General features: G+C 41.5%; 1 protein-coding gene across 2 annotated transcripts; it reads left to right on the top strand.

Annotated features, from left to right (window-relative positions):
• Positions 1-212: 212 nt before the first annotated feature.
• On the top strand, positions 213-21,130 carry ubn2a (ubinuclein 2a). 2 transcript variants are annotated; one of them, XM_026170490.1, is made up of 17 exons: positions 214-2,079; positions 2,894-3,010; positions 4,550-4,651; positions 5,495-5,605; positions 7,485-7,588; positions 9,170-9,722; positions 11,279-11,349; positions 11,647-11,776; positions 12,781-12,887; positions 13,415-13,525; positions 14,076-14,219; positions 14,525-14,575; positions 14,695-14,737; positions 15,263-16,750; positions 16,830-17,037; positions 18,255-18,323; positions 19,975-21,130. In XM_026170490.1, exons 1-17 carry the CDS (start codon positions 1,777-1,779, stop codon positions 20,019-20,021), a joined length of 3,759 nt encoding a protein of 1,252 aa, XP_026026275.1. In that variant the 5' UTR covers positions 214-1,776; the 3' UTR covers positions 20,022-21,130. The 2 variants fall into 2 exon arrangements, with proteins under 2 accessions (XP_026026276.1, XP_026026275.1); XM_026170491.1 differs by lacking the exon at positions 18,255-18,323 and having other exon boundaries at positions 213-2,079.
• The last annotated feature ends 6,656 nt before the right edge of the window (positions 21,131-27,786 follow it).

Here is a 27,786-nt window from a genome sequence, read left to right as displayed (position 1 = left end):
GTCAAGTCAAGTCAAAAAACTTATTAAGATAGATGTGAGAGGTGTTGATCACAAACTAATGTGCACATCTACGGGGGCATCCCTGTGGAAAGCCAGAGATGACTAGCAGACAGAAAAGCAGCTGAATTAACAGCTTTAACAGCTATCAGAGATTACAGAAGAGTACAAACACTGCTGTATAAGAACAAAAACTTTACTCTTTACTGCATTTACTTAGTGAGACTTTGAAAGATTGCATTCAAATAAAAAGTTTTCCATTTGCATAAGCCATACCACACCTTTAACCTGCAGAGGCTGATTGTGTTGATGTGAAAGACAATTCAAGTCGAATATATTTGTATAGGACAAAAGACAATTCAGTGTGCTTCACAGGCAGAGAAATATAAAACTATAAATATTATAGTCATGCTAAAAATTAACGAAAAGATTAAAACATGCAGGAAAAGCATACAGGATTACAGGGTTAAGAGGTTGAAGACACAAAGCCTTGATTTAAAAGGTGTTCATTTATTTACAGTTTTATTATTTAGGCAAAGAATATTTTTCAAACTCTGACTTCATCTCACAGTGACTCCTTATGAGGAATTTGGCTGAAGCCAAACCTACAAAATAAATATGTATATGATTGAACTTTTTCTTTTCACCTGGATTCTTTAGGCCTGAAACAGTTTATCTACTTTATCTACTTTCCCCCCATATTTGTCACACTTACGTGTTTCAGCTCATCAAACATATTTTAAAAGCTAAACCTACCTGGCATGTGTGACAAAGTATCCCTGCCCTAAACCTAATACCTGTTCGTGCCACCCTTGGCAGCAAGAACTGCAGTCTAGTGTTTCTGGCAATAAATGCTTCTCATCATTGTGGAGGAATCATGGCCCACATTATTTTAGTTTTAGTTTTGGAGTGGCCTTTGACTAGGGGGGAGTTACTTTTTCCACACAGGGCCCCTTGATAAATTAAATCATAATTTAAAAACTGCATTTTAGATTTACTCTTATCTTTGACAGGAAGGGGGAAAATACTTTTCTTAGAGTATATGTGAACACGCGTTTTATTGGGATTCTGCTTACAGTGTGCATCAACAGGTGGATAAATCAGCTGGTTTAGGATGGTTATCTGAAGCAGCCAATCATCTGGCTCGCCTTCTTCCCTTTTACGATTTGATGTTTGAGAGTGAGCGCGTGCAAGAATGCACGATTCAGCGTTTTTTTCCCCTGAATAGACTAAATGAAAAGGTCCAGGTGAGAGCTGTGGATTCAAACACGGCACACGGCACGCGGTCAGAGTCCCCACACAGCCTGTCCTTCACTCACACACTTTATAAAGGTCATTATTGTACTGATGGTGTTGTGATTATAGCCTGTTGTGACAGAGGCGGGTTTAGGATCGGGCCACGCGCTGATTGGACACGATGACCCCCCTGTGGCACTGTGCTTCCGTTTAGTGCGTACGCGCAGGCGCAGCGACCCCTCTCTCTTCTGATTTTTATTTACTCCCGAAACCCAAGATGGCTCCTGTGAATGTCTCAGTCCCATAGCAAATCGAGGATGCGAGTAGCTGCCGAAAAAACAACTTTTCCCCGAGCGTCGCATCCCCTGGAGTTTAATCCGTATGCCGCGGAGGAGGCTGTAACGTCCGCGTAGGCACCGAGCAGCCGTCGGAGCTCCGCGAAACCGCCTTCAATCCACCAATTTGGAGTAGTTTCGCGAAGTAGCTCTTCTCCTCGCTGTCGCTGTCTGTCCGGAGCGAGGTTCAGGCAGGCAGCTCATCCAAATGGCCGAACCGAGAAAAGTGCAGTTTGTCACCCTCTCGGCCTTCACAGCTGGAGCCGCCGCGGAGTCCAGGAAACGGCGGCTGGAGGATGAGGCCGACTTCAACTTCGACAGAGCCGGGGAGGTCGAGGCAGCGACCGGGGCAGGAGGTGCCGCCAGCAACGGTCGCCTCGTTAAAACCGGCGACAGGGACAAGGCTGCAGCCGAAAAGAGGGCGACCGTGAGGCTAAACCTGCCCCTGTCCGAGCCTGACGACCGCTCGTCCGCCGAGTTTAATTACGGGGAACTCATCCAGAACCTCCAGGTAGGATCTCCGAGTTTAAGCAGCATTACGAGGCCGGGGGAGAGAGAGTGGAGCCGGAGTTAATTTATCGCTCTTGGAAGTGTTTGTGTGGACTTGTTTGCTAAGTTAGCTGGAGAGGGGGGTGCACCTTGTGTTTCGATGGCATAGCGTGGTTGAAACTGACCAGCACAAAAGAGAGCAGCATTTCTTCATCTTCTTTTTTTAATCCAACACGTCCAACTTCTGCTGAGCTCTCACAGATTCTAGCTTTTTAAATCAGAGGGCTGGGAGACCTCCTCCCCCGCCTCTCTTCCACATGTAGAGAGGGATGAAGCTGGTCTTGTGCTGCTTTGCTACCTGTGTCCTTTCCACTCAGGCTTGCCCAGCAACAGCCCAGTCACACAGCCATTACAGCACTTGGAAATGCCACATGCAGTTTGGCCCTCTGGCAGCGGCTGATAGATAGATGAGAGAGCATTGCTGATGGAAGTACCAGGATGTAACATGGGAGTGAGGCAAATGTCAGCAGTGAGATCAAAGACAAGCTCGCCACATTGTCAATCTGTGCACATCTGGATCATCTGGTTTCTGCTTATAAACCAAAAGTTAATTAAATATTTCTTACTCGGGGCCAAACAGTAGTCCTGCCAGCACCGTGTTGGGAATATTTTGAGCATTTGTACCAGCACTCACTTGCAGCTGTTCACTTATTTAAGGCTGCTGTGATAATATGTTGATACATTTCTGATTGGACTGAGTCACTGCAACTGTTTGACTTTGCCCCAGGGGTCCGATCATTCCTGTTCACTGTTTTGTTGTTCAAATTTTCTTCCAGGCAAAGAATAATGCTCCAAGTTTGACTTCAGCCCGCAATCCCGATGACCCCTTCAATGATGAGGAGAGAGAGCGGCTCCAGGTTGAAGCCCTGGCTAAGAAGTTTGAAAATAAATATGTGAGTGGTTTGATTAATTTTTTTTAAAATTCCATGTTTGTTGTAGGATTTTTCAATGAGGATCAAATTTCACAGCTGAAAAGTAAATCTTTAAATTAGTGGTGGTTTCTAAATAATGTTAAAGGGCCTCATTATACTGTCTGCTCGTACAGTCATGGACATTGATATTAAATGTGGACAGGTTTCATAAAATCACGTGTCTGTAAACTACTGTGGTCACCTTAGCCACACAACTCTGTGGGGACAGAAGCTCCACCCACCTGAGGTTCAAACCTTTTGATTGTCAATGACAGCCAATCAGAAGAAAGCCGACTTAAAGCAGTGGTTCTTGAACAATGGGCTGTATAGCTGGTAACCAAGTGACAAATATGAAGTGAATGATTGTGATTATTAATTATTTATTTATTTATTTATTAAGAAAAACCAAAGAGCTTGCTGATCCTACTCCATTGACCTTTAATTTAACAAAAAATCTTGGATTTTTTTTTAAATATTACTGATTAATAAAAATTGTGGTGTGGAGCACAAACTGTCTGGCTGCTGAATGTCAGAATATGTTTGAGGACCACTGGGTTAAGGGAAGTGGGAAGGATAAGCAAAGATTATTTTGAGCTGCGAATCATGCTAAGCTACTCTACACTCTAGCGCTAAAAATATGGATCTGAAAATTAGTTTTCTGGAAATCAAAGCTTGTTCAAGCCACTGAAATAAACGTTTAACATGTATAAATCAAAATTTCAGGTTGTTACCTAAAATGTCCAGGTGGGTTTTCTAAACTTAGAAGAAATTAATGACATTTTGAATTGCAGAGTTGAAGTTTTGAGGTATTAACATTAAATTTATGACTTATGGATAGCAAAGTGTTCTTTCAGTAGTGTAAATAAGTTTTCGTGCATAAGTCCACTTTAATAATGTTTTTCTTGCTCTGTAGCTCAACGGCTCACGCACAGATATGTGTGTGCCAATAAGCTGATGGTCACTAATTTTTATTAGTTAAACACATTAGTGTTAGTTTTAATAACTTATGGTTTTTAAGTTTAAGTTAAGCTACACTTATTTCCAAAAGTTTTATGGGATGCTTGGTATTTCCAGACTCTTGTTTTGTAATGAAAAAACTGTCAAACCTCGAGTGAATTATTGCTTCTATCTAAGGTTTCAGCACTACAGGGTCTTTGTGGCAGATATTTCATATTTAAGCAATAAACTGTACAGAAATATTCATGCTTATTACTGTTTGTGCCATATATCTTTAAGTAACTTAAAAGACAAATTATCCGTTGATTTTGTTATTTTTAATTTTTAAAATAATTAGGTGAAGTGATTTATCCATCAGACTGGATTTGTTTCTGTGGGGGTCCAAGTGTGTTTTTTTGCACTCATCAGAGCGCCAAACGTCCCAAAAACAAAAGTATTACAAATATTTCCTCAGTTCTCACTGTGCTAATGTTTTATGGTTTTGGGTTATGTGAGGATTACAGAGAAGAAAACTGTTGTGTTCTGCTTGTAAATGAAAATTAAATTCTATGAAAAACGTTTTAGGGGAACGTGGGGAAGAAGAAGAGGAAGGATCGAATGCAAGATCTGATCGATATTGGGTTTGGCTACGATGAGACAGACCCCTTTATAGACAACTCTGAGGCTGTGAGTATTCCTTTCTTCATGACTAACGAGGTGTTTTTTTCCCTCTCGTGTGTCTGTTTTCTAAGACTTTCATGTAGTGGAGTGTCTGAGTTTGTCTCTATAATAATGTGGCATGCTAGTCTCCTCGCTCCCTTATTATCCTCTGATTTATTTGATGTCCTCGTTACGCTCCTGAACTGCTGCTGTTTGGTCTCGATGTGTGGAGGTAGACATTATCCCTCTGTGGTTAAATATTTATTTCCTGCCTTGATGTTTCCAAACTGTACGTTCAGTGGCACTTCTAAAGATAGACAGTTGTCCTTTATTAAACCAACCTGAGACTGCAGTCTAAAACAGTCCTCATGACTCATGAAGACGTCCGTGCTCCTTGTGTCCAAACAGGAATACGTTGTTGTTGTTGTCTCAGTGTTTATAACTCAGTATTCGGAGGATGTCACTCTCTGTCTGGCTGTAATAGCTAGAATTATGCTCTTTTATGGATTCCCTGCCATTATATGATATTTGTCTTGGTGTTTTTAAATAGCTATCCTCTCTGCTCACAAATTGGCTGCACACTGTTTGACTTATTTCTTTCCCCCTTTTTGTTTTGATATGTGCCATGATGGGAAAATTGTTTTCATCTGTGGCCCGGAGGGGATTGGGATTCTTTTACTGATTTATTTATTTCTGGCTCACAGTTAACACCCTCAGTTTCACTGACCAGCAGCTGCTTGGTGACACATTACCAGTTACTCAAAATGTTTTTAAAGCTGCAGACAGCTGCGGTGCAAGTGGCATTATTCTTTACCAGAGTCGTGTAAATTCACACTGAGGCTTGTCTTCCTTTGTTAATGTTTTCCTCAGTATGACGAGCTGGTGCCCGCCTCGCTCACCACAAAGCTGGGGGGATTTTACATCAACACTGGCACGCTGCAGTTCAGAGCGGCCTCTGAATCAGAGGGAGAGGAGGACAAGGTGAGACTACCTGAGCATATTTCAATATTTCGGTGTTTGAGTCAGTTAAATGGAATTCGACTCCAAAGGGTGATAAATTAAGACCTTCAGTGGTTCTTAATTTAAAGATAAGAAAGCCAGCACAATAAATACACCCTCACCATTAAAATCCAGATGCAACAATAAACTGTTAAATAAATACTAAAACCTAAAAGAGAAAGACTAACTTTACGCCTCAAAGTTGGCTGGATCACTCCGCTGGTAAACTTTGTCTGTAGCGTGTTTCGTGCAGTTCAGAGTGCTTTACTGGTGACTGACAGGCTGATAGCAAAAAAAAGAACAATGTGCAGATAATCAATTCAAATAAAATCAAAACATGAAGCATCAAAGAAAGAAACTCAGTTGCAACATAGCGTTAGGTCCACAACCTGCTGGACAGTCTTTGGGTTTTGCCTCTGTGCACCACCACAATGGATTTTAAACCAAACAATCAGGATGTGACTTAAGTTTGATTTAAGAGGATTAACACAAATTTAGCATTTACTGTTAAGGATCAACAGACACTTTTTTAAAGTGTTTCTGATTTTTTTTCAAAGTCAAAAGTAACTGAACAAACTAACATCCATGGAGATCACCAAATCCCGTTTTGTCTCTTGAGATGCTCTGCTAGGCCTTTCCTGCAGTCCCCTTCACTTACTGCTGTTTGTGGGTCGTTTGGCATTCAGTTTTGTATTTAATAATTCTTCTTTTTCAGAAGTGTGCAGGCAGTGCAGAGATTTTCCTTTCAAAGTCAAAATTGGTCTTCCTGCATCTTCTGTTCATGAAGGCATCTCTTGATTGTAGATCTTAGCAATGATTCAAACACCAGCTTGAAAGTTTTTCTTGACTTTGGTTAGAAGTTGCAAAGTTCTTTTTCTTGACCATGGAAATAATTCTGTGGCCTTTCAGGACTTCTGGTGTTGCTGGGCTGGTTAGTGCACTCATCCTTTGTACTGTATTGTAGATTGGCTGCTCTTAAATTTTTATTTTATTTTTTAAACCAGTCTGACAGGTTTATTTGTTTTTTTTCCACTTAATGATGGCCTCTCTTACTTATACTCACATCTCTTAAAGTGAAAAGCTATAAAGTAATAGTAGTAATAATAATAATAATAATGGGGATTTTGTATAAACCAAAAAAATTCTCTAATTAATAAACACTTAAACATGTCGTAAACGCCCTTCAATTAAAACTGAAAGTCTGCACTTAAGTCACATTCTGATTGGCTGATTTAAAATCCGTACCGTAACCAATTAATATGGACAAAGACACGAGTCTCATGTTATCAGGACGGCAACGAAATGCATGACGTAACTCAGAGTGATGGAAAAATGCAAATGTACTACAGCACGCCAAGATGTCAGTCACCATAAAAACATGGCGGGCGGGCGGCGGGGCAGAGGAAATGAAACGTCAGCTTTGTCTGGTTCCCAGCTTGTTCTTGCCATGAAATTTAAAGGGTAAACAAACATACCTGGTTCGCGTCAGCATGTTGGTGTGATGATGTTAGAATGTAGCTTTTAATGTTTTTTTTATTTTTTTATTTTTTTATTTCCCAAACACAAAACAAATCTGCCTGTACCAAGTTTAATGACCCAGGGCGACTGCAAGGTGCTCAAACTTTGAGCTAAACCCCGTTAACTGAACTCTACTTATCAGTCCATGTGACGCTGCAGTCCTAACATCCAGCAAGAGCCCGTTTTTCATCTGGGTTAGCAAGATACAGTGTTGACAGCATCACTCAACACATCAATAAGAGCATACTGATCCGCACGGAGCGCTGCTCACACCGAATTCGTTATCAGTCATTGTCTGCTGTTTATCTGAATTAATGAGCGTATGTTGTTGTGGCTTTTTCAGAAGCTGAATGACAACAGCGAGCAGGTGATCAAGAGGAGGAAGAAGAAAGAAGGAAATGCTCTGGAGGAGAAGAGCACGAAGAAGAATAAAGTACCCAAACAGGGGTGAGAACCGTGGCTGTGTAATATTACTCCCTGTCCGTTTGTGTCGGGGCTTGTGTGGTTTTTATTATTAAGCTCAATGTGAGGCTTATGAAAAGCTGAGCAAGCCAAAACTCTTGAATTGAAGGACATCGCTTTGCATGCAGCTCTCAGAAAATATTCCTAATCAGGTGATTTATTCTGAAGATGTGTCTCTTCCTGTATATATGGACAGGCTGTTTCTCCTGACCTTTTTAGACACCCAGTGATTTGTGGGCCACCACAAATATGCAACGAGGCATCTGTGTGCTCTTAACCCCTCTAACAAACCGCCACGCTGTGTGACATTACACCCCTCTGCCTTTCTGTGGACGCTCTCGTACGTCTATCACGAGGCAGGGGTGCTTATTGAGACTTGCTCGCAGCTGCTGTGACAAGCAAGCCACCTTCTAGGAAATGCTCCATTATCTATGCTCGTATATGCCGAATACTCCAACACCCCTCCATCCTGAATACTACGTCTAAAAATAGCCACAGCTATTGCCATTGTGCCATTGCTAAATGGATGATGTTATATATGGGAGTGTATGTGTGTCAGACCTTTGAGAGCAGACTGCAGGTTAATCCCATTGAATCCCCACACTTTTGCCTCATATCTGTCTTTGTCAGCACGTGTCGATGCCTCAGTTTGTCTGTGAAAAGATCGTTATTGGTGCCTTGTCCTACGTGGGCCGGTGAGTTTAAGATTTTTCAAAATGGAGTGGACTCGCCTGGTTTCAGACCTCAAAACAGCCGCCCACATTTCAGATTTGCTTAAGCATTCAGATGGGTTTACTGCAACCCCTTTATGGTTGTTTGCAGCAGCTGGAGAGGCAGTTGGCTAATCAGAGCTTAGAAGGTGGGATTAAGAGCACGGGCATCATCTTCCTGAAAAGCTACATTAATGAAAACTAGTTACAAGAAAATGGTTAAGTTTAATTTAAAATGACTTTTGTTCAACTTTCATGACCTTTTGTTAAAGCAGCGTAAAGGTGAGAAAGATTTGAGAATAAGGAATTGGGCTTTGGAAAGTTTTTTTTTTTTTTGACTGTCTCTTTGAACTTGTAGGTATTTTCTGTGAATGTTGAACTTTTGAATTAAAGTGATATTGATTAACTTTGTCCCTGATATGTTTGTGAATGTAAATCAGCCAGATGAGGCTGTATTCAAGGTTTGAGAAACCTGAGCAAGCTGCCTTTGCCACTGCAAATGACACCAGCATGGATATTTTATTGAGTTTTCTGATTTTGATAGTTCTTTGAGTTCTTCTTTATGTCTTGGATACAAATGTGGATGTAATCCAGTGGCTCTGAAACAGTGATGTGGGGCACAGAGTTACGGCAGAGGGAGCATAGACAATCAGGGGGAAATGGAGTGAAACTGGTCAATGATTCATCAAGAAGAAAAAAGATGAACGTCGCTGACCTTCACTTCAATAAATTCAGCTTGGGTCCATCTTTATTTTTAATGATTGACTGAAAATTGTAGGCGTGACCTGTTTGGGCTCTGAATGAAAGAAAATTTTAAGAAGCACTGCAGTCATCATGTTTTCGTTTCCCTCAACAGAGTCACAGCTCTCAGCCTCCACCGACCGGAGAAGAAGAAGAGAAAGAAGCTGATAAAGGACTCTCTGTATCTAGCGACCATGCTCCGCCGCTTCACCCGCGAGAAGGAAGAGATGAGGAAAAGAAACCCCAACATGGCTCACTCTGGCCTGGCAGGAAGCGTGGCTAACAAGCCCCACTCTGGCAATACAACGAACCACCTGTTATCTTCTAACTCCACCCACCTGCAGGACAACACAGCCGCCAACGACCTCTCACTGGCAGACCTCACCTCGGACCCCGCTGTGATGTCACTGCTGGGCTCAGCCAACGAGAAGGAGCTACAGGACCTCCTGGGCGACCTGGACTTCAGCTTGTTGGACACCGACCAGCAGCACGCCATGGCGACGGCCAGAGAGAATGGCATACTGGGAGTCGGTGTGCCAACTCATAAAGCGGTAGGAGGAGGTGGCCAAGGGCGTGGCCCGGGGCCCTCCAGCAGACTGTTTTCGCCGCCTCCGCTTCCCAATGGACTGCCTGCTCCTCTTATTAAACGCATCGAGGACCTGCGGGTGGTGAGTCAGCTGTAGGCTGTTAGTGGGCGACTGCAATTACCTGTGAAACCTCTTCACTGAAGTTAAACACAAATGCCATTCAGTTGAGGAAGTGGCAGAGGATGTTTATTGTTTCTGTTTAGTCCGGAGAGAAAAGTCTCTAAAGCGTTGGAGAAATGTGGCTGAGCCCTGAGGGGGTTTTATGTAACTAAAACAGCAGCAGACCTCTCACCACTACCTCTTCAACATATACTTATGTTCTCGTTGCTCTTATATCTGAGAGCCGCCCATCTTTTTATAGATGTTGGTAAACATGTAAGGAGAGGTAGGAAAACAATGGAGAGGATTGATGGATTCAGAGGTGGAGAAGAGCAGACTGAGCCAGAGGGGAGAAATAAAAATAGTGGTAAAATATATTTGTTTTTGTTGTTGATTCAAAGATAACATGAGGGGAGTATTTTCTTTTAAATGTGGACCTATTATGCTTTCCTTTTAAATTTTCTATACACACGGTTACCACAGACAGCACTTAAAAACATAGCCAAAGATTCAAATAATGAGATCAGTATGTCCAAGTAATCCCTGTAACACTGCTCCAAACACTGTTTTCAATATTTTTTTCTGCTCTTGGCTCTTTTTGATGTCAGAAAGAGCAGATATCCCTTATATGGCACACAAGCTTCACTTACCTGCTATTTAGACCTGTTTGTGAGGGGCAGCCAATCAGAAGAAAGTTTGCTTAAGGAGCAAGCCACCCAGTGTAAAGCTGCTATAGTGAAGTCAGCTCTTACCAATGGTTGCCCCTCGCAGAGCCCAGTGCTGCTGGAGGCTTCTTCCTGTTAAAAGGGAGTTTTTCCTTCCTACTGTCGCTCATTGTGGCTCATCTGATTGTTGTCATCTTCTCTGTATTATTAATATGCAGTACCTTGAGGCAACTGCTGTTGTGATTTGGTGCTTAATAATTAAAACTGAATTGAATCAACAATTAAAAAAATATGGTGACTTTGATACAGTAAGGTTCCTATTGACTTCAGGTCACGGACAGGTTTGGTGTTCGGCGCTGTAAGAACCCACATATTTTATTTTTCCTTTGCTGGTGGCCACACAGGCTTGCAGAGAAGTAACAGACTATGAGCATTATTAGTGTAGACTGCAGCTGAATCTGGTGTCATAACTAATACTGAAAAGTAAGAAGCAGGGCAGTGAAGAGAGGTTTTCTGCAGTAACATCACAGCAAGAGTGAGGTTTTTTGGTTTTTTAATTGATCGAGTAAATTGTACACTTTCTAAACACAAGGAATACAGGCCAAAAATGACACCAAATCATGCTGTTGTTTGGGAAGTGTAACTCTTCTTCATGTTGTTCTTTTAGTCGTTTGGTCTGTGCTAAAGTTACACCGACACTTTTCAGCTGAGCTCAAATTCCACTTTAACCATAATTGCTTACAGGTTTATTGTTATATTTAGAGTCATGTATAGCTGTGTGGAGGTAGAGGAGTGTTTGCACACTGCAGTGTTGTATATGTATTTACAGCGTATGGCACAGTGCTCTATGCTGACTCAACCTTTCTCCCACAGGCTTCGCGGCAGTTTGATCAGGAGGGCAGGAAGAAATTTTTCACCCTGGACATGAATAACATTCTCCTGGAGTGAGTAGGACAGCTTTTAAATCACCGTCAGCCAAATCCCAGCACACTCTTCTCCATTTCCCTTTTTCTTTCTTTTTTTTCTTTTTTGGAAGCAGATTTCCCTCGTCACCTCTGCTGCTGCCATCTTTAAGTGTTTTGTTTTCTGTCCGTCTCTCATTTTCTTCAGTAATGACATGCTTCTCATTTCAATCACCCTGCTTTCATTCCTCTGGCACTTCCGTCTTTTCTCTTGTCTCGTCTCTTTTGTTTCTTTTTACCGCTTTTCTGACAATCTGGACTCTCTCTCCCTTCTCTCAGTATTGAGCTGCAGGTCCAAGAGCAGCCTCCCGAGGTGCGCTCAGAAATCTACTCCCACATGGAGGCGTTTGTGCCGTGCAACAAAGAGGCGCTCCTCAAACGCCTGAAGAAGCTCAGCCTGAACATCCAGGTGAGTTAAAGCTTTACTGTGGAGGAGAGGAAGCTGTGAATCCTCACTCTGATCTAAAAAGTGATTGAGTGCAGGAGGAGGGGGGTGTCCTTCTTCAGCCTTTATTATTGCTCTGTGGCCACTAAAAGATTCAGGAGGGGCTTTGAAAATCTCACCACGCAGCATGGCTCAAATCTGGCCTTCTTTAACACATCCTGCAGGTCAGTGTGTGATTTGGGTGGGTGTCCAGTTTTTTCTTTTCCTGAAAGTCAAAAATTGCCCCTAAAACAGACGACCCATAAAGAGTGCAATGATCAAAAATTACTGTTAGATGTTTAGTGTAGAGACATAAAGCAAAGGACTGGATTGGTCAAAGATGACACGGTTTTGACCTTTTTTTAATTTTTTTTTACTCTTCTGTGATAAATGAATATCTTTTGATCCTTTAACAGCTTCATGCTCCTTTTTCTGAGCTTTTAGCTTTTTCTTTCACAGCCAACACATCAGGGAGATGCTGAAATTTAACTCTATTTGTTTCTTTTGAGCTCTTTCGAGATATTTCTGAGCTCCTACCCATCGCCAGAACTCCCCCCTTGTTCGTCCCTGTCACGTTTGCCTTTTTCACGCAGCGGTTAATCCCTAGCTGTATTCGGTGCTTCCGTTAATAACGTGCAGGGATCTCAGCGTGGGCAGACTAGCGCAGAGAGGTTTGCAGCTGAAAACAGGCTTCCAAAGGTCTTCTTTGTCATGCGCCATTAATGTTGGATTGTTGACAAAATAAATCTACATACCCCGACCCTCTGTCTCGCTCTTTAACTCTCCATCATATTTTTTTATTATTCCCCTTTCTCGCCTTTTTTTTGTGTCTCTTAACTTTTTCATTTCTGAGTCTTCATTCACTTCTGCTGCCTCTCTTTCCCCACTCCCCTCACTCCGACCTTAATTTCTTCCCTCCTCCTAATTTCTTTCTTTTCTCTACCTCTCATTCCCTTTGTCATTACATCCATTTCTGCTTTTTCTTTCAGGACGATCGACTGCGGACGCCACTTTTGAAGCTGAAGCTAGCAGTGTGCAGTGTGATGCCTGAGCAGATAGCGAAATATAACATGGAGTGCATGGCTAAGGTTGCAAAGTAAGTCAGTCCTTTTTGTTCCAGAAGGTGAGCAGTCCTCTGAAAGCAGTTTGAGGACAGCTCTTTTAAAAGAAGTGATATGTGAACTCTCCTGATAATCTTTTTTCCATCCACCCATGTCATCGGAGTTCCCGATGCCGTTTTCACACTGGCAGCATTTGTCTTCTATGCAAATCGTATGAAGATCAGAGTTAACGGTGCTCAAAGTCCAGTCAGTGCAAAGCAGCTTTTTTTCCCTTGCTGTGTTTGTCAGTTAAGTTGAGATGGAGGGAGACTTATAATATCAAAACTATTAATAATAGCAGGGGAGAAACATCCATTTATTTACACTGATGTAAAAGAAGTCTTAAAAATGCTGCCTGTGGATACATACCCGAATACTGCTACCGTACGACGTTCAAAGCATAACGCATATAAAAACTTGGATGGAAAATGCATAAAAGCATCTTGTTGACTTTAATTTCTTGAGGAAAAAATGGTTTATTCAAGCCGTTTATGTTCACTTTTATATCTGTGTTTTATTGCAGACAGCAGTCAGAGGAGGGCGATAAGAACGGCTCAGAGGAGGACGATGAGGAGAAACCTGGGAAGAGAATCGTGGGACCTCGGAAGAAGTTTGTCTGGGACGACAAGCTCAGGTAATGATCCGAGTCTGTCCTGCTGGAAGAGCCAGCCGGATGCTGTTCAGCGTCTTTGTGCTGCTGTGTGGAGTGATTTGTTTTCTCTTCGTCTCTTTTTGTTTTCATCTTCCCCTTTGTTCTCCACCGCTGGTGTTTAATCTAGTAAACCGAGCTCATACAGGCTGTAAACAATTTATGTCCGTTCAGAGCTTGCAGGATTAACACTTCACATCCTGGAGAAAGAGCTTTTACTTTTCACCATTCTCCATTTTTTTTTTTTTTTTCCTACTTATATTTCACTAAAACCGAAGTTAAAGTTTTATTCCTGCATGGTGAGGAATAACGAGGAAACCCACAGGTCAGAAATGGTGTCTGAATAAAACTGCTGATAAGTGCTCATTAATTTTCTCCATCGTACTACAAAGACATTTATTTATTCATTTAATTCAAAATAAATGAATACCTCTGCCTCTTTGAAGCATATCAGTGTCTTCTGTCATTTTGTGCTCGGAGACTGCAGCCTGTTTTTCACCTTAATATTGAGTGGAGTGTGTGTGTGTTTGTGCAGGAACCTGCTGTGCAGCTTAGTGCGAGTGAAGCTGAGCTGCTATGAGATGGAGAACCAGTGCTCTCTGTCTGTGGAGGACTACCTCAAGGCTTTCTTAGAGAATGAGGTCAAACCACTGTGGCCCAAGGGCTGGATGCAGACCAGGTCTGTGCTGCTTTTGTGTGTTCAGCTCGTTACAAGCAGGAGGCACTTATCCGCGGAAAAGTGCAACGTATGCAAACTGTGTTTTAAATGTTGTCAAAGTACTATAAATTTGCTGCTGCCATGAGAGCAGTTAAGTCTATTTGATATGTGTAAACCCTCAACAATAGTAATCCATCCACATTAGGAACCTTTGGAACCGACTGTATCCAACTTTAATGTGTTTTCCGTTTTTCTCGGTGATGTCGTTCTTAATGTCAGTGACCCTGATTTTTGGCTGACTTTGTTGTTTATTGCCTGTTTCTCAGGATCTTGTTCAAGGAGAGCCTTGTTGTTCACAATCACCTCACTGGAAACCTGTAAGTGTGTCCTTTGTTTCTCCCGTAACTCTGAGCATGCAGGAATTTTACTGGGACTGAGCGTCAATGTAAAATGTCAGCTGAAGAGGGTGAATAATTGCTGGTATTTTTCCACACAGAGTGAAAAAGAGAATGGTGCCTGGACCCAAGGCTAAACCCAAGGTGAGTGACAGCTCAGACTATTTACTGCAAAATATCAAAAAGAAAAAAGGGTGTGTGTATTTTTATTTTACAGCAGTTTTATGAATCGTTCAATTTGAGCCCACTGGCTGAAGTTCTTTTGTGCATTAATACAACTGTAGCTGTATCATATTTGTGTATCTCTCAAAAAACAAGTGATTTGTAGGATTTATACAGCCAGGTGTAGTAACATTTATAGGCGGTGCAGTCAGGCCACGGGGCGAGGTCTCAGAAGGGTCTGACAGGTATGACACAGAATCATAAAGCCACTGTTAAACTGCTTAAAAAAAAAACAAAAACAAAAACGCTTCCTGACGTTTTTCACAGTAAAAGCTCAAATGTTAAGGAGGAGTTGTGTGAAGGAACCTATGAGTTTCGTTCAGGGTTTAAAAAGTGTTTTGTGGGTAAAATGTTGGAGCTGTACTTTATGAAGAGAAGCGGTTAGAAATAAGTTCTGGTTTCTTTATGGAGCTTGGGTGATACTGACTGTGTTCTCCTGTTCTTTAGGAGGGCCTTTGGCTCCACAAACCATCGCTCGGCATGACCTCCACCCCATCTCAGCCCACCTCCACATCTGTTCTGACCTCCAACCGCCAGCCCCTCTCCTCCTCGGAGCCCATCTGTTTGTCAGACTCTCTGGATGAAGATCTGACCGTTCCCTCTCTGGACTCCATCTCCCACGCTCTGGCCCTCCTCAGCAATGCATCCAAGGGTCCCACAGACAGCCCTTTGTCTCCCCCACCGCTGCAAATACCAACCTCTTCTCCTCCACCCGTCGCCCCTCACTACCCCTCAGGCTCTCAGCTTTCTGCCTCGTTAGCACAGACAACGCAGCACCATTCCCTGTCTAAAGTGGAGAGTGCTCCGCTGACAGCTGCATCTGTTGTGAACTTGCCAACAACAACGCTACCAACCTCCTCTTCTACCTCCTCTTCCTCGTCCCCGGCTGTCTCCTCCCTTGCTCACGTGCAGGCAGCAGGCCTAGCGTTAGCCTCCAGGACTGCAGACGGTCACTATGGCCCGATCAAAGGATCTGGTGTCATGGGCCAAACCCAGACTCAGAGACATGTTACCATGGCGTCACCCAATCACCGGCCAAGCACAGTGATGGGGAAGATGCATCCGCACCCCTCCCCTTCTCCTCCAAAGCATCGGCCTCCTCCGACAGCTTCCCCGCTGCTGCCCCCCCATCAGAAAGGCTTTGCTAGCCCGGTGGGGATACTGGGAACAATGGGAGCAAGTCACGCACTGGGAAAGAGCAGCACCAAATCCAGCAGCAATGGCAGCGCTGTCAACAGCAACGTCACAGCTTCCTCCTCCCCTTCCCCTCAGTCCCGCTCCAACTCTACCTCCCACCATGGCTTGCAGTCCTTTTGCCCCCCGTCACCGGCCACCTCCTCACCCTCGCCAACCTCCCATACCGCACACTCCGCTCAAGGTAAATCCCACACACACCTCCACCACCAGCCCAACTTCATCACACCCATGCAGGCCACCCTCACCAAGTCCTCGCACAGCAGCAACTCTTCTCCCATCATCAAGCTAACCCCTCGGCCTCCCGCCCCCACCCCGCCACCCTCATCCTCCCCCTCGCCATCATCCTCACCGTCAAATCCGCTTTCCCATCAAATAATCTCCACCCAACAGCAGCAACACCAGTTCTCTCCCAAAACCCCCAAAACTTTCCGGCCCCCCTTCAGTGTATCAGGTGGCGGGCAGGTGAAACAAACACAGGGCGGCTGCAGCTTCACTGGAGCCCAGAAACCTCAGTCCACCACTAGCAACAGTAGCATCAACAACAACTCTAACAACAAGGGAGTGGTCTCGACAGTCTGCAGTCATCCGGACAAAACCCCCCAATCACCTTCAGTCTCAGCCAGTCACGGGCAGAGGCAGAGGGTAGTGGGTGGGGCCAGCCACGGCTCAAAGGCTGGAAATGGTTGGGTGGCTTCAGGAACTTTGGCCACATCCTCCACAACGTCACACCTCTCACAGGTTAGTTTCCACCAACGGGAAGTCACTCTTAGAGTTTTATTTTGAATATATTTGTATATATTTTGTGTTTCCTTTGCAGGTATCGACTGCAGGCACTCCCCTCCTGGGCAACCCCTCTGCTTTGCCCCTGGGCTTCGGGATGTTGGGAGGTCTGGTGCCTGTCTCGCTACCCTTCCAGTTTCCGTCGTTGCTCAATTTCAGCCCTCCTGGAGCTTCCGGGGCGGCTGGAATGGGCACAGCACCCAGCTCCAACTCAGGATACCCGTTAGCACAGAGCGACCTAATGGGTGAGTGGGCTCTTAATTAAGGGACCTGCATCTTTTATCGCCAACAGACAGACTTTACTGTGCTTTTTAAAATAAAAGGCCTTTGATATCCTATATCAATAACACGTTAGACTTTAGGAAGTTATTTTGCCTTTTATTACAACTTGCAGCTACGTTATATTAAGTGGGGGTTGCGGTAAAACACAAAAAATAAGATGGTACAGGATTTATACTGGCGGTTTCTGTTAAGAAAATGAGTTACTCTGGTAACCTTTTCACAGATATAGGAATTTAACTAGTAGCATCTTTAAAAGTATTTTAATACTTACTACTAACTGTAGCAGAATTGTTGTAGTTTTTGTTGATTTGATTATAGATTTTCTTGTTTCAGTTTAGTTTTTACCCCTCAGTCGTAAAAGGCTAATCTGATATTGTCCTGACACCACCAGGTGTGTGGTTGGGAGGGTGGACTCCCAAGTTTGTGAATGCAATAACTTGAGAACGAAGCGATGTAGGATTTTGAAAAACTTACCAAAGGTGCATCTGCTAAAAATATCAGATGAGTTTGAATTTCAGTGCAATAACTGAAGAAGCAAGTCACCTAGGACTTAAATGTTCAGTGCCAATTGTAGTCTGTTTAATTATTACTGTATGGAGAGCAGATGTCAGAGCCAAGATTTAGAAAAATCAGTACAGCTGTAACAATAAAGACGCATAACTCTTTGAATGCAGTTGACTCAGTCTTGTAGACATCCAGAATCTCAATAAACGCGTCCATGAAGCTTTAATAACATCTTTACCAAACTAACAAGAACTAAAACTAAGGATATTCTATTTTTATTCTGAAATACTTATTTTTATTTTGGTTAATTAAAATGTTTTTCACATGTAGTTTTAGTTGACTACAATAATCTTGCTTTGTAAGAGACTAAATGGGACTCCTTAAATATTACTGGTTCACTGTGTATTTCTGTAAACCAGCAGTGCTTCCCCTGCCATGACCCTCTCTTTTACAAACCAGTCTCCCTCCTTTGTTCTCACCATTTTTTTATTTTTATTTTTTGCACCAGTCTCAGTCGAGGATCAAAGCTGTCAGCGAGGCGAACGAGTACAAAGGGCTGAAACGACAATCTTTTATTGCTGGTCTCACATTTTAACGGTGTCATCTTTTCCCAGTTCTCCCTGGTTGTTGCTGTCTTTCCTCTCATTTGTCCACCCTACCCTCCATCTCTCCTCAGATCTGTATAAGAGTCTCCAGTCAGGGTCACAGGCTGCCCTACCTCCTCACTTGCAGCTTGCTTTTTCAGGTAATCTGCATCCCTCCACCTCCTCTTCATCCTTCCTCTCCATCTGTCTGTGTCAGGCTGACTTGTTGCAGTCAGCTCAGCTGCTCTGTTACTTGTTAGTTCTCCAACTTTCTGTTTGCTGTAGTGTATCTGGTGTTCAGCATGCCTCTGGTTTGATCGTAGCATAGTAGAAACACGAAGATATGTCGTTTTTTGAGCAAAGTCTGTTTAAAAAAAACAAAAACTGGAACCTACTGGTTGACTTATGAACAATTAAACCTTTTTCATATTAGAAGTTTTTGATCCTTTTTAATCAAAAGTTTAATTTGCGTTTTATCTGGTGCTTTCACATATGGATGCAGTGATAAAAGGGTCGAACACTGATAGGTCAAAGTTTACTCAGGTCAGCAGCAGTCATTTTTTATTTTTAGGGGGAAAAAAAAGATTCAAATAATTTAACAGGTGTTCTGTAAAAGCAGGAAAAACCAAGCATTCAGCTACTGGCACGTTTTAAATGATAAGCTGAGTTTAAGGTGGATGAATGAAATGTCTTTTCCTACTAAGGTTGGTTGTTCCTGGGTCGTCCTGTATCATTTCCAAGCAAATCCACACTTTGGATTTACTGTAACTCCTGTTAATTAATCGCAGGGACCAGGCCTGCGTAGCTTGTCTCTGTCGCCACTTCCTGTGGCAACTTCAGTTCAGTTGCCATCAGTTTTATAGTAAACTCAAAAGACAACACAATTATATAAATAACGTCAAGATGTCACCTTTCAGCCAGATTTTCATTTTAAACCTCATATTGACCCAAAATTTCAGAATTTGCCAGTCGTCTGTGTACCTCAGTTTGCCAGAATTAAAGATGCTTAGTAATTTACATTTTCAGCCAAAGAACCACCCACACACTCGGCCCTTCATGTTTCATAAGACAATGTTTTTCATCGTTCTGCTGCAGCCTGTTGCACCAGTTCAACTCAGGCTTTCTAGCAAGTATTCTAAGGACCTCAGATTGACCCTAAGGAGGATGGTCCTTTCTGACATTTTAGTAATATATAATCTTTCTGTAAGGAAAAGGACAAACTAAACATTGTAACAGATGTTCTGCTTGTGTCTAGCCAGTAACAGAGAACCTGATTATTATTAGCAGGCTAATATTATCGTCTTTTACTGGCTATCTGCCAATCTCTGTATTTCCATTTGTAAAGACAAATAAATAAACATTTAAAAAGTAAAGCCCAAGAAACAGTCTTCAACCCTTCTGAGTGTTGAAAGCTGTGTCTGCCTCTTACTGAGACAGACTTATCCTGACTACTTCCATAGCTTTTATCAGTCACTGACAGCAGCCACATTGGATTTTGTTTAAATAAATCAAAAATCTTTGTTTTCCACCTGATTGTCTGTTCACATCTTTCTCGATCCTAAAGTGAAACAAAGTGCCTGAAACCAACATTCTTTTTAATAACCAGCAGGGGGCGACTCCAAGAAAAACCATCTGAAATTAAGTGTTTAGAACCTTTTGGGATGCATGTAGACGCACTGCCCTCGGTTTAACAGTGCACGTATGACAGAATATGAGAAACAGTGCATTAGGTGCCCTTCAGTGATCTGGTGCCACAGGTTGCTGGATCTGTTTCATCGTCCAGCTGTTTAAAAATGTGCCCTCTCCACGCAGATGCGAACCAAAGCCAGGGTGGAGACATGAAGAGGAAATCCCACTGAACAATAACAGCACAGGAGACAGACAGACGTCACATCCTCGCCTCCTGGCCACAACCACCAACAGACTCTTCGGCTTGATTGACTGACGTGATGCGGTATGAAGGGGGGAGGGGGTGTTGCTCCCTCGCCTCCTTTTAAAAAAACAAACAAACAAAAAGAGGACATAAAAGAGTTTATCTCCGCTACGAGTGGCAAGGATTTAATTTAACTGTATTTTCTAACAAACCGGGTATGAGAACAAGACGGCGTGAATGACGAGGACACTTGTTTTTGTTCTGCCTTTTTTCTTTTCTCCTCTTTGTCAACATGTTTACATATGACTGACCTTGATCACTGTGGAATGAGTGTGAGCGAGGTGATGGTACAGATGAGAGTAGTAGTACACTACATAATATAATTTGTATTTAAGCTCATGTGGAGTAACAGGACTCGTTGTTGCAGTACAGAAAAGGAAAAAAGAAGAAACAGACTGACTAATGAACTTTTGTTTTTCTGTCTTTCGTGGGAATCGTCTGTAGAAGTTTATCGTCGGTCACCTCTGCTCCCACAAATGACTGTTAAGTAGTAGCTTAAATTAATATTGATAAATTATTTGTAATTTACACAGGGACAAAGGTGTGTGTGTGTGTGTGTGTGTGTGTGTGTGTGTGTGTGTGTGAGAGGAAGAGAGACTGTGATGTGGTTAATTTTAAATGTGTGTATGTACATAAGAAACACAATATACTGTTAATTTCTTTCCAGATTATTCTGTATGACTGGGTAAAGACGTGTATTCCCCTCTCACAATAACGAGCAAGCGTTAAGTGTGACGCCCCTCTCTTGCTCGGTGTGTTTTTGGTGCTGTTAACGATCACACTGGACCTTTCCTTGGAAAAAAAAGAAGACTTAAATTGAAAAAGTTTTGGCCTCCTCTTGCGGACAGAGGAATTGCCTGTGAGAGAGGGGGAGAAACAAGATTGTAGTCTACTTGAATTTTTTTTTTTTTTTTTAAATGTTAAGATTTTTGATTTCCTTTATCTGCTTATTGACTCAAACCAACTTAATATAACAAGACGCCTTAGTTTGTATTGAAAAAAAATATATGAAAAAGATCTATGCAGGACTGTAAACGCTCAATGCAAAAGTGCAAGTCGTCGCTTGGCTTTCAACCTCTACTCAACTTTGTCAGTGCATTTCTGGAGTTTGAATGTTTGTAGATGCTCTTTATGTCACTTGAGACTCCATATTTGTTTTCCTCCCCAATGTGTGCGTTCAGACAGAAAGCAAAGCGAGTTTTAGGTGCAGGGCGATAATACACAAACGCAAAGACAGCATGCATGCGCACAATCAGAAGAATGTGGGGAAAACGTGAAAGATGGTACACAAAACGAGTACCCAGTCCTGGGGCAAGCAGAGCCCCAGTGACTGTGACACTTCTAAAAAAAAGTCTAAAGCAAGAGTGTCAAACTCATTTTACACACAGCCTGCTTTGATCTTAAATGAGCCGGACCACTTAAACTCACCTCTCTGTCAATGCAAAGTAGCTTAACTATACGTTTAATGCCTAAGATATCTTAATATAAGAAAAAGAAGGGCAATTTGAACAATATGCCTCAGTTTTTCTATGTGATTAAGAAATGCTGCTATAGCAGAGAGAAATCTCTCGGTGCAACTCTTGGGCTCAAATTGTAAGGTTTTTTTCTCTTTTTCTTTCTATAAACAGAAAAAAAATCTGTAGTTTTTCCTTAATTTTACAGAAATATTTTCTGTTTAAAATAAAATAAAATAAATAAATGTAATTTTACAGAACTTTCTGTAGATTTTTTTTTTTAATTTTACAGAAATATTTCTGTAATTGTAAACAACTCAAACAAACAAACAAAATTATCACTTAATTACTTTGGGATGTTATGAATGGCCGTGGGTGAGGTCTTTATTGGTAGGAAAAGCTGTAAAACTTGTTAAAAATCCAAGATTTCCTTCCTTCTCCACATTTTCTAAATGTGTCCATTGAGCCAGATCAGAGTGTTTGCCAGGCCAATTCTGGCTCCTGGGCCTTATGTTTGACACCCCTGGTCTAAAGAGTGTTTTGTTTTTGTTTTCCCTTCAGTCAGCGTTTTCACATGAAATTCTAATTGAACTCCCCCTTCATTAAATCACCTGTACACATAGTTGAAGAATTAACAAAAGAACCTTTTAGCTGCTCCTGTTCACCACGGGGTTGTTTTACAGTGACAACTGATTTAAAAGCCGATTTAACAAGAAGCTAAAATGAAAGCTGTCTGCATGTGGATGAACTGCAGTATGCAATCTTAACAAGGGCACAACATTTACTCCAATACATTTATTTATATTTTTGCTAATGTCAGATTTATGATATAAATTATAAATGTACTAATGAAAAGGTACATAAAGTCTCCATTATACACTTTTTTTTTTTTCTTGTAGCTGGCTAGTTATTATTGCTCTTTTTCTGATTTATGACTGTTAGCAACCAACATTAAAGTGCAATGCTACTGGAAGGTTAACCAGACAGTTACTGGTGGTAATTCTTGAAAATATTAGCAAATGTGTGTTATATTAACATGATATCACTTTTTTTTTTTATTTTTTTTTTTTTAAATATCACATCTGGCAACAATACTGCTGTACTACAACCCCCTCCAGAGCAAACACTCCAGTCTGAATTAGCCGCAGTTTATTTTTACACAGCCAAGCAATACACAGACCAGTGTTGGCCTCTCATAGATATATTTATATATTTTAAAATGTTATCATCATACAGTTTTGTCCACTATTTGCAATACACGCAGCACTGTCTGCAGCACATGTAGCAGAGTAGCATTGGTCAGGTGGTGTCATTAAAATAAGCTGGACAACAGTTTATGAAATACTACAATGGCATTTCCCCTTTACAGTATCTCAGGGTTTGTCCTCGGTGTGCGTGTATAGTTATGGCAATGACTCTGTTACTTTAACAGAAGTCTGTTATTTCTGTACATTTGATAAACAAATGTGTTTTATGGTTTAGTAAAAAATGGTGAGTTGTGTATTTTTAATTATCATTACCAGTGTTTCAACCCCGCCCCTGGAGGAAGCCCAATAACTGTTTGTGGGGTCACTAACAGTTTTGTATGCAGGTTTAAAAAAATATTAATAATAATAACTACCGTATGTGTGCATATAAAGACTCTTTCTTGGATGCTCCACACTTAAATAAATCATTAGTAAGGCTCTTTAAAATAAAGAAAAAAGCTAAATGTACAATATTATTGCACACAGCTGCGTACATCATTAAAATTTAGATTAAGCATCAAGATTGTTTTATATTTGATCTAAATTAAAATACTAAAACTACTACAGCTGATTTATGACCTTTTAATAAGGTTTTCAGTAGCTGCTAGCTAAAACCTGCTTAAATCCATCAGTCTGCAATGACTCTGCTGCCATTATGTGAATGCAGCAGTATGGATGATAAAGCTTTTATAAGCGCTGTGGCTGACAACTCTAATTTAACTAAAGTACATAGGTGAAAATGTAAAAGATCAATAGATGCAAATAGCAAACAAATACCACTGTTTTTGAACTGTTTTGATGTGCTGCTGAACACAAATTGCTTCCAGTCCTAACCAGCTAACTAGCAGCAGGCTAACTGGCAGCAGGCTAACGGTGAAAAGTTGGCTGACACCCTGAGACTAAAACGAGCTTCGCCCTGTCTGAACGCTGCTAGTGAAACCTCCCCTCAGCTGAATACCTCCGTTAACGAAACCGTTCTTCCTGAGTCTCTCCTCCACCCACCGGCTCCCTGCCCTCCTCCACTTGTGTCTGGCTGACCGGCTGCACCGAGAACGACGCCAAAGATTGTTGTGTAGCTCCTCCTGATGGGGTGCTGCTGGTCTGTGTGTGTATGTGTGAGGTTATTTCCCCGACATGTAAACCCATGCGTGTCATTGTGAAGTCATGTGACTGGAGCAGTGGGTGACATTTATTTAATTTTAAATGAGGGGGGTAAAAATGACATTTCGTGGTTATCTGGTTATCTGAGTTGGTCTTTTTGTAGATTATTTTTGTGTCCATTATGAAATTAAAACAGGTGGTTTTAATGTTGTGTCCAGATTTTTTTTTTTTTTTTTTTTTTTTTTTTCCCCCCCCCCACCCACTTCCTGTCTTCCTCCAAGGTTTTTGCTGTGTCAGCGCTGTCAAACAGTTTTTATTTCATGGGCTGTACCACTTTGATGAACCAGTGAAACTTTCCTTTCTGTCAGAGTAAGGAGGAATAACTACACATTTAATATCTTGCAGTATCTTAATATGAGAAAAAGTACATTTCAACAGTGGCTCAGTTTTTCTACATCATAAATGCTGCTGGAGCAAAGAAAAAGACCTGGCCCAACTCTTTCAGATTAAATTGTGAGAAAATTTGTAAAATTACAGTTTTAGTTGTCAAATATTGACTCATTGTAGGAAACAAATTTTGATCGTGAACAAAACGACTTTTCTGTCATTGCTAGTGGCTGCGAGTGAGGCCTTTAACAGTAGGAAAAATTCCAAAACAACATTCATGCTGACCTTTGGAAATTTCAAAGCCGTCCAATGGCCTGGATAGGAGCCTTTGCTGGGCCAATTCTGGACCCCGGGCCTTATGTTTGACACCTTTGTTCTAGAGCAACATTGAGTACCTCTACACCTTAATTCATGTACTTTTCAGGAACAGCAGGTACGCTTGATACCTGCGGATCAGAGAGCAGCCCTGTAAAGGTGTTAAATTTTATTTTGTCATGTCATAGAAAAGTGATCTCTGTCCAATGTCAGAACTCTCCCACCTGCTGTTGAAACTTTTTGCTTGTGTTGGGCAGCTAATCAAAACGGAGATGAGCATAAAAAGGGATAAACTGAGGGGCTGGACAAAGCCAAGATTAAGATGAATAAGGATGATATAAGGTTCAATATTAAAAACCTGTGTTTTTGATAGTATTTATGTCAGGCTCGCAGATTATCACTAATTCTAAGTAGAGTGCAATCAGTTTTAACTGTTTAAATCAAAAATATAAAAACACAGAGACAGGAACCCTTTAGAGTTGCTTTTGTATCATTACTAAAATTACAAGCAAACAATGTAATGCTTTTAACCCAAGAAAAAAGCAATGGAATTTTTGTTTGTTTGTGGTTATTACTCACCCAAATCAATAAGAAATGCAATCAATAATTTTATTTTCAATAGACCCCGTAGTTTTTAAAATATTGATCTCTACCAAACGGTTGAAATTATAATTAAATTATTAACAAAAACTATCCAGGGCATTGGATACAGTTTATTTCTAGTAGCATGCCAGTGAACATTGCTGTTTTGGTCGTTGGGGTCTTAGGGCGTAGCATTTAGTTTGTGGTCTTGGAGAGCTGAATCATGGTTGTCCAACTCTACAGGTGTAATAGCATATCAGAAAGTTTAATTTCTCCCATATGCTAATTATATACAGGGATGAGTGATGGGCATGGAATGGTGATCTTTGCATTGGACTCTTTGCTTCCCCGTTTGACCGATGAAAGAGGCATGAACCCACAGGCATTGTGTAGGAGGTTGACACATTTCTTGTCAAACTATTTCATTGCAATCAGACCTTCATCAGACCTGTAATACCAGGCTCCATGGCCCTTCTTTATCAGGTCTTTGTCTGCCATCAGGGGAGCTCCACCAGTGCAGTTTGGTCATACAGTACCAGTGCAGTTTGGTCATACAGTACCAATGCACCTGACACCCAATGAGGTGTGCAAGCTCTGGACCAAGCTGCAACTTGTGAAGCGCTGAGGTTCTTTTATGGGTTTGCATACTGTTTTTTACAACTTTGGCCCCTGAGAGGTAGCTTCTGTTAGAGCAGGGCGATATGGCCAAAAATATTTATCACGATATATATTTGAAAATTTGCGATAACGATATAACTGACGATATAATTGATGCGAGACAAAATACAACTCCACAACATTACTAGCGCAAAAAGACAACCTTCCATTTATTTTCACTTAAACAAGAAGCTGGTTTTTGTGTACATTAAAGCTTTATAAAAATGTAACAGTGCAAATGCAAATTCCTTGCTGAAAGTTTAACCAAAAGGCATTTCCAGTAGAAATGTGCTGACACATCCTGAGCATAACCATGTATAATATCCACTGAAGTTAAAAAGAGGTGCTTTGCAACATTAAACTGCAGTGTGCAGTACGTATTTTTCGGACCGTAAGGTGCACGGGATTATAAGGCACATTAAGCGAAACAAAGCAGTCAGATAAATCAAACTTTATTAAACTCATTCTTCTTGCTTCCTCCACTTCTGTACCATTGATTCATTAATGTTGAATTCTCTGGCAGCTGCTCTATTCCCATGTTGCTGCAGTATATTAATGACTAACCTCGTATTGTGGATGGATTATCTCAGTTGTTCTCCTGACTGAAGTTTGGTCCGTTTACAGCATCCTGCCATGCGATTGCATTTGTCTCTAACCATGAAGAACCTTCACGTTAACTTTTATAAGTGGAAAAATGTTAGTGTTCGTCCTCCAGCTTCACTGTTTATGTTATGCTAACATAGCTGTGTCACTAGTGATCACGTAGCACATCATTATATACCAGCTAGCCCAACTTCAGTAACCCTACAAACGTCACTGCTGTTTAGTTTCCTGTCTTCATTTATGTTGGAAGTGATAGCAGAGCTGTACGTTTGATTTTTTTCAGAAATCTCTCAGTCAGAACATGCTATATCATGCTTAGGTAACTAGCGAAACTAGCGAGCTAACTTCCGCTAGCTTCCTGCTAGCTTCTAACTCCGTTAAATGTAATACATTTTGTTTTCATGGATGCCTGGAAGTTAAACTTCATAGTTACACCTGGTAAAGCAGCAATGCTGATCGTTTTATTAAAGATGAAAGAATTTAGACAGTTTTTAACTCTTAGTGATGCTGCAGTGTTCGTTTGACCTGAATGTATATGGAGTTTAGGACCCAGATTACTCCCAGATTTAAGGGCATCTTAGTCCGACGGCCGCTTGCATGTTCTGCAAAAAAATGTGCTTTGTCGTGTATCTGACGGACAAACACCAAACCAGTTCCACATCACTGAAGTTGCACCATTTTTACAAACCAATTCTGGTTCATCTGTTTCACTCAACAATCGGCCATGTGCGTATGAAAACAAAGGCCCTGCGCATGCGCGTTTTACTCATATTCTATCGCGATATTTCATTTTCCTATCGTAGCCTAACATTATACCGGTATTACCGTGAACGGTATAATATGGCCCAGCCCTAGCTTCTGTTCCTTTTCACTCAGGGGAGCATTGAAGAATGTAGACCCCCCTTGATACAGCAGCAATTTGTGGATGATGCCAGATGAACTTGCTTGGCAGAACAATTTAAAGCCTCACTCATCTGGTTTGTTGGCAATATACTGGTGGAGAGTGCCAGCCCTTGTGGCTTCATACGAAACCATGACCTCAAACACACTGTGGTTGAAGGTGGATGGTATCATGAGTATCATGCCACAGGACCATGTGATTTTTAGCCATATAATTGTTTAGCGTCCATATAGTACTTGTTCAACATGAAATTATAATTTTGAAAACTTAATATTAATTTACCAGCTACTGTAATTTGATTAAACGGTAATCAGTTGTGATATTTGTGATTCCTACGTTATTCTTGATTTTTTTTTTACAATATTTACTAATATTAACTCAGAATGTTACAAAAATGACTTACTACTATTTCAGCATATTCTTGCTGTGCTAACACTTAATGTG

This window comes from Astatotilapia calliptera, chromosome 6 (genome assembly GCF_900246225.1).
Source record: "Astatotilapia calliptera chromosome 6, fAstCal1.2, whole genome shotgun sequence".
NCBI lineage: Eukaryota > Metazoa > Chordata > Actinopteri > Cichliformes > Cichlidae > Astatotilapia > Astatotilapia calliptera.
The sequence above is the reverse complement of the archived record's forward strand: the minus strand, read 5'-3'. Positions and strand labels throughout refer to the sequence as shown.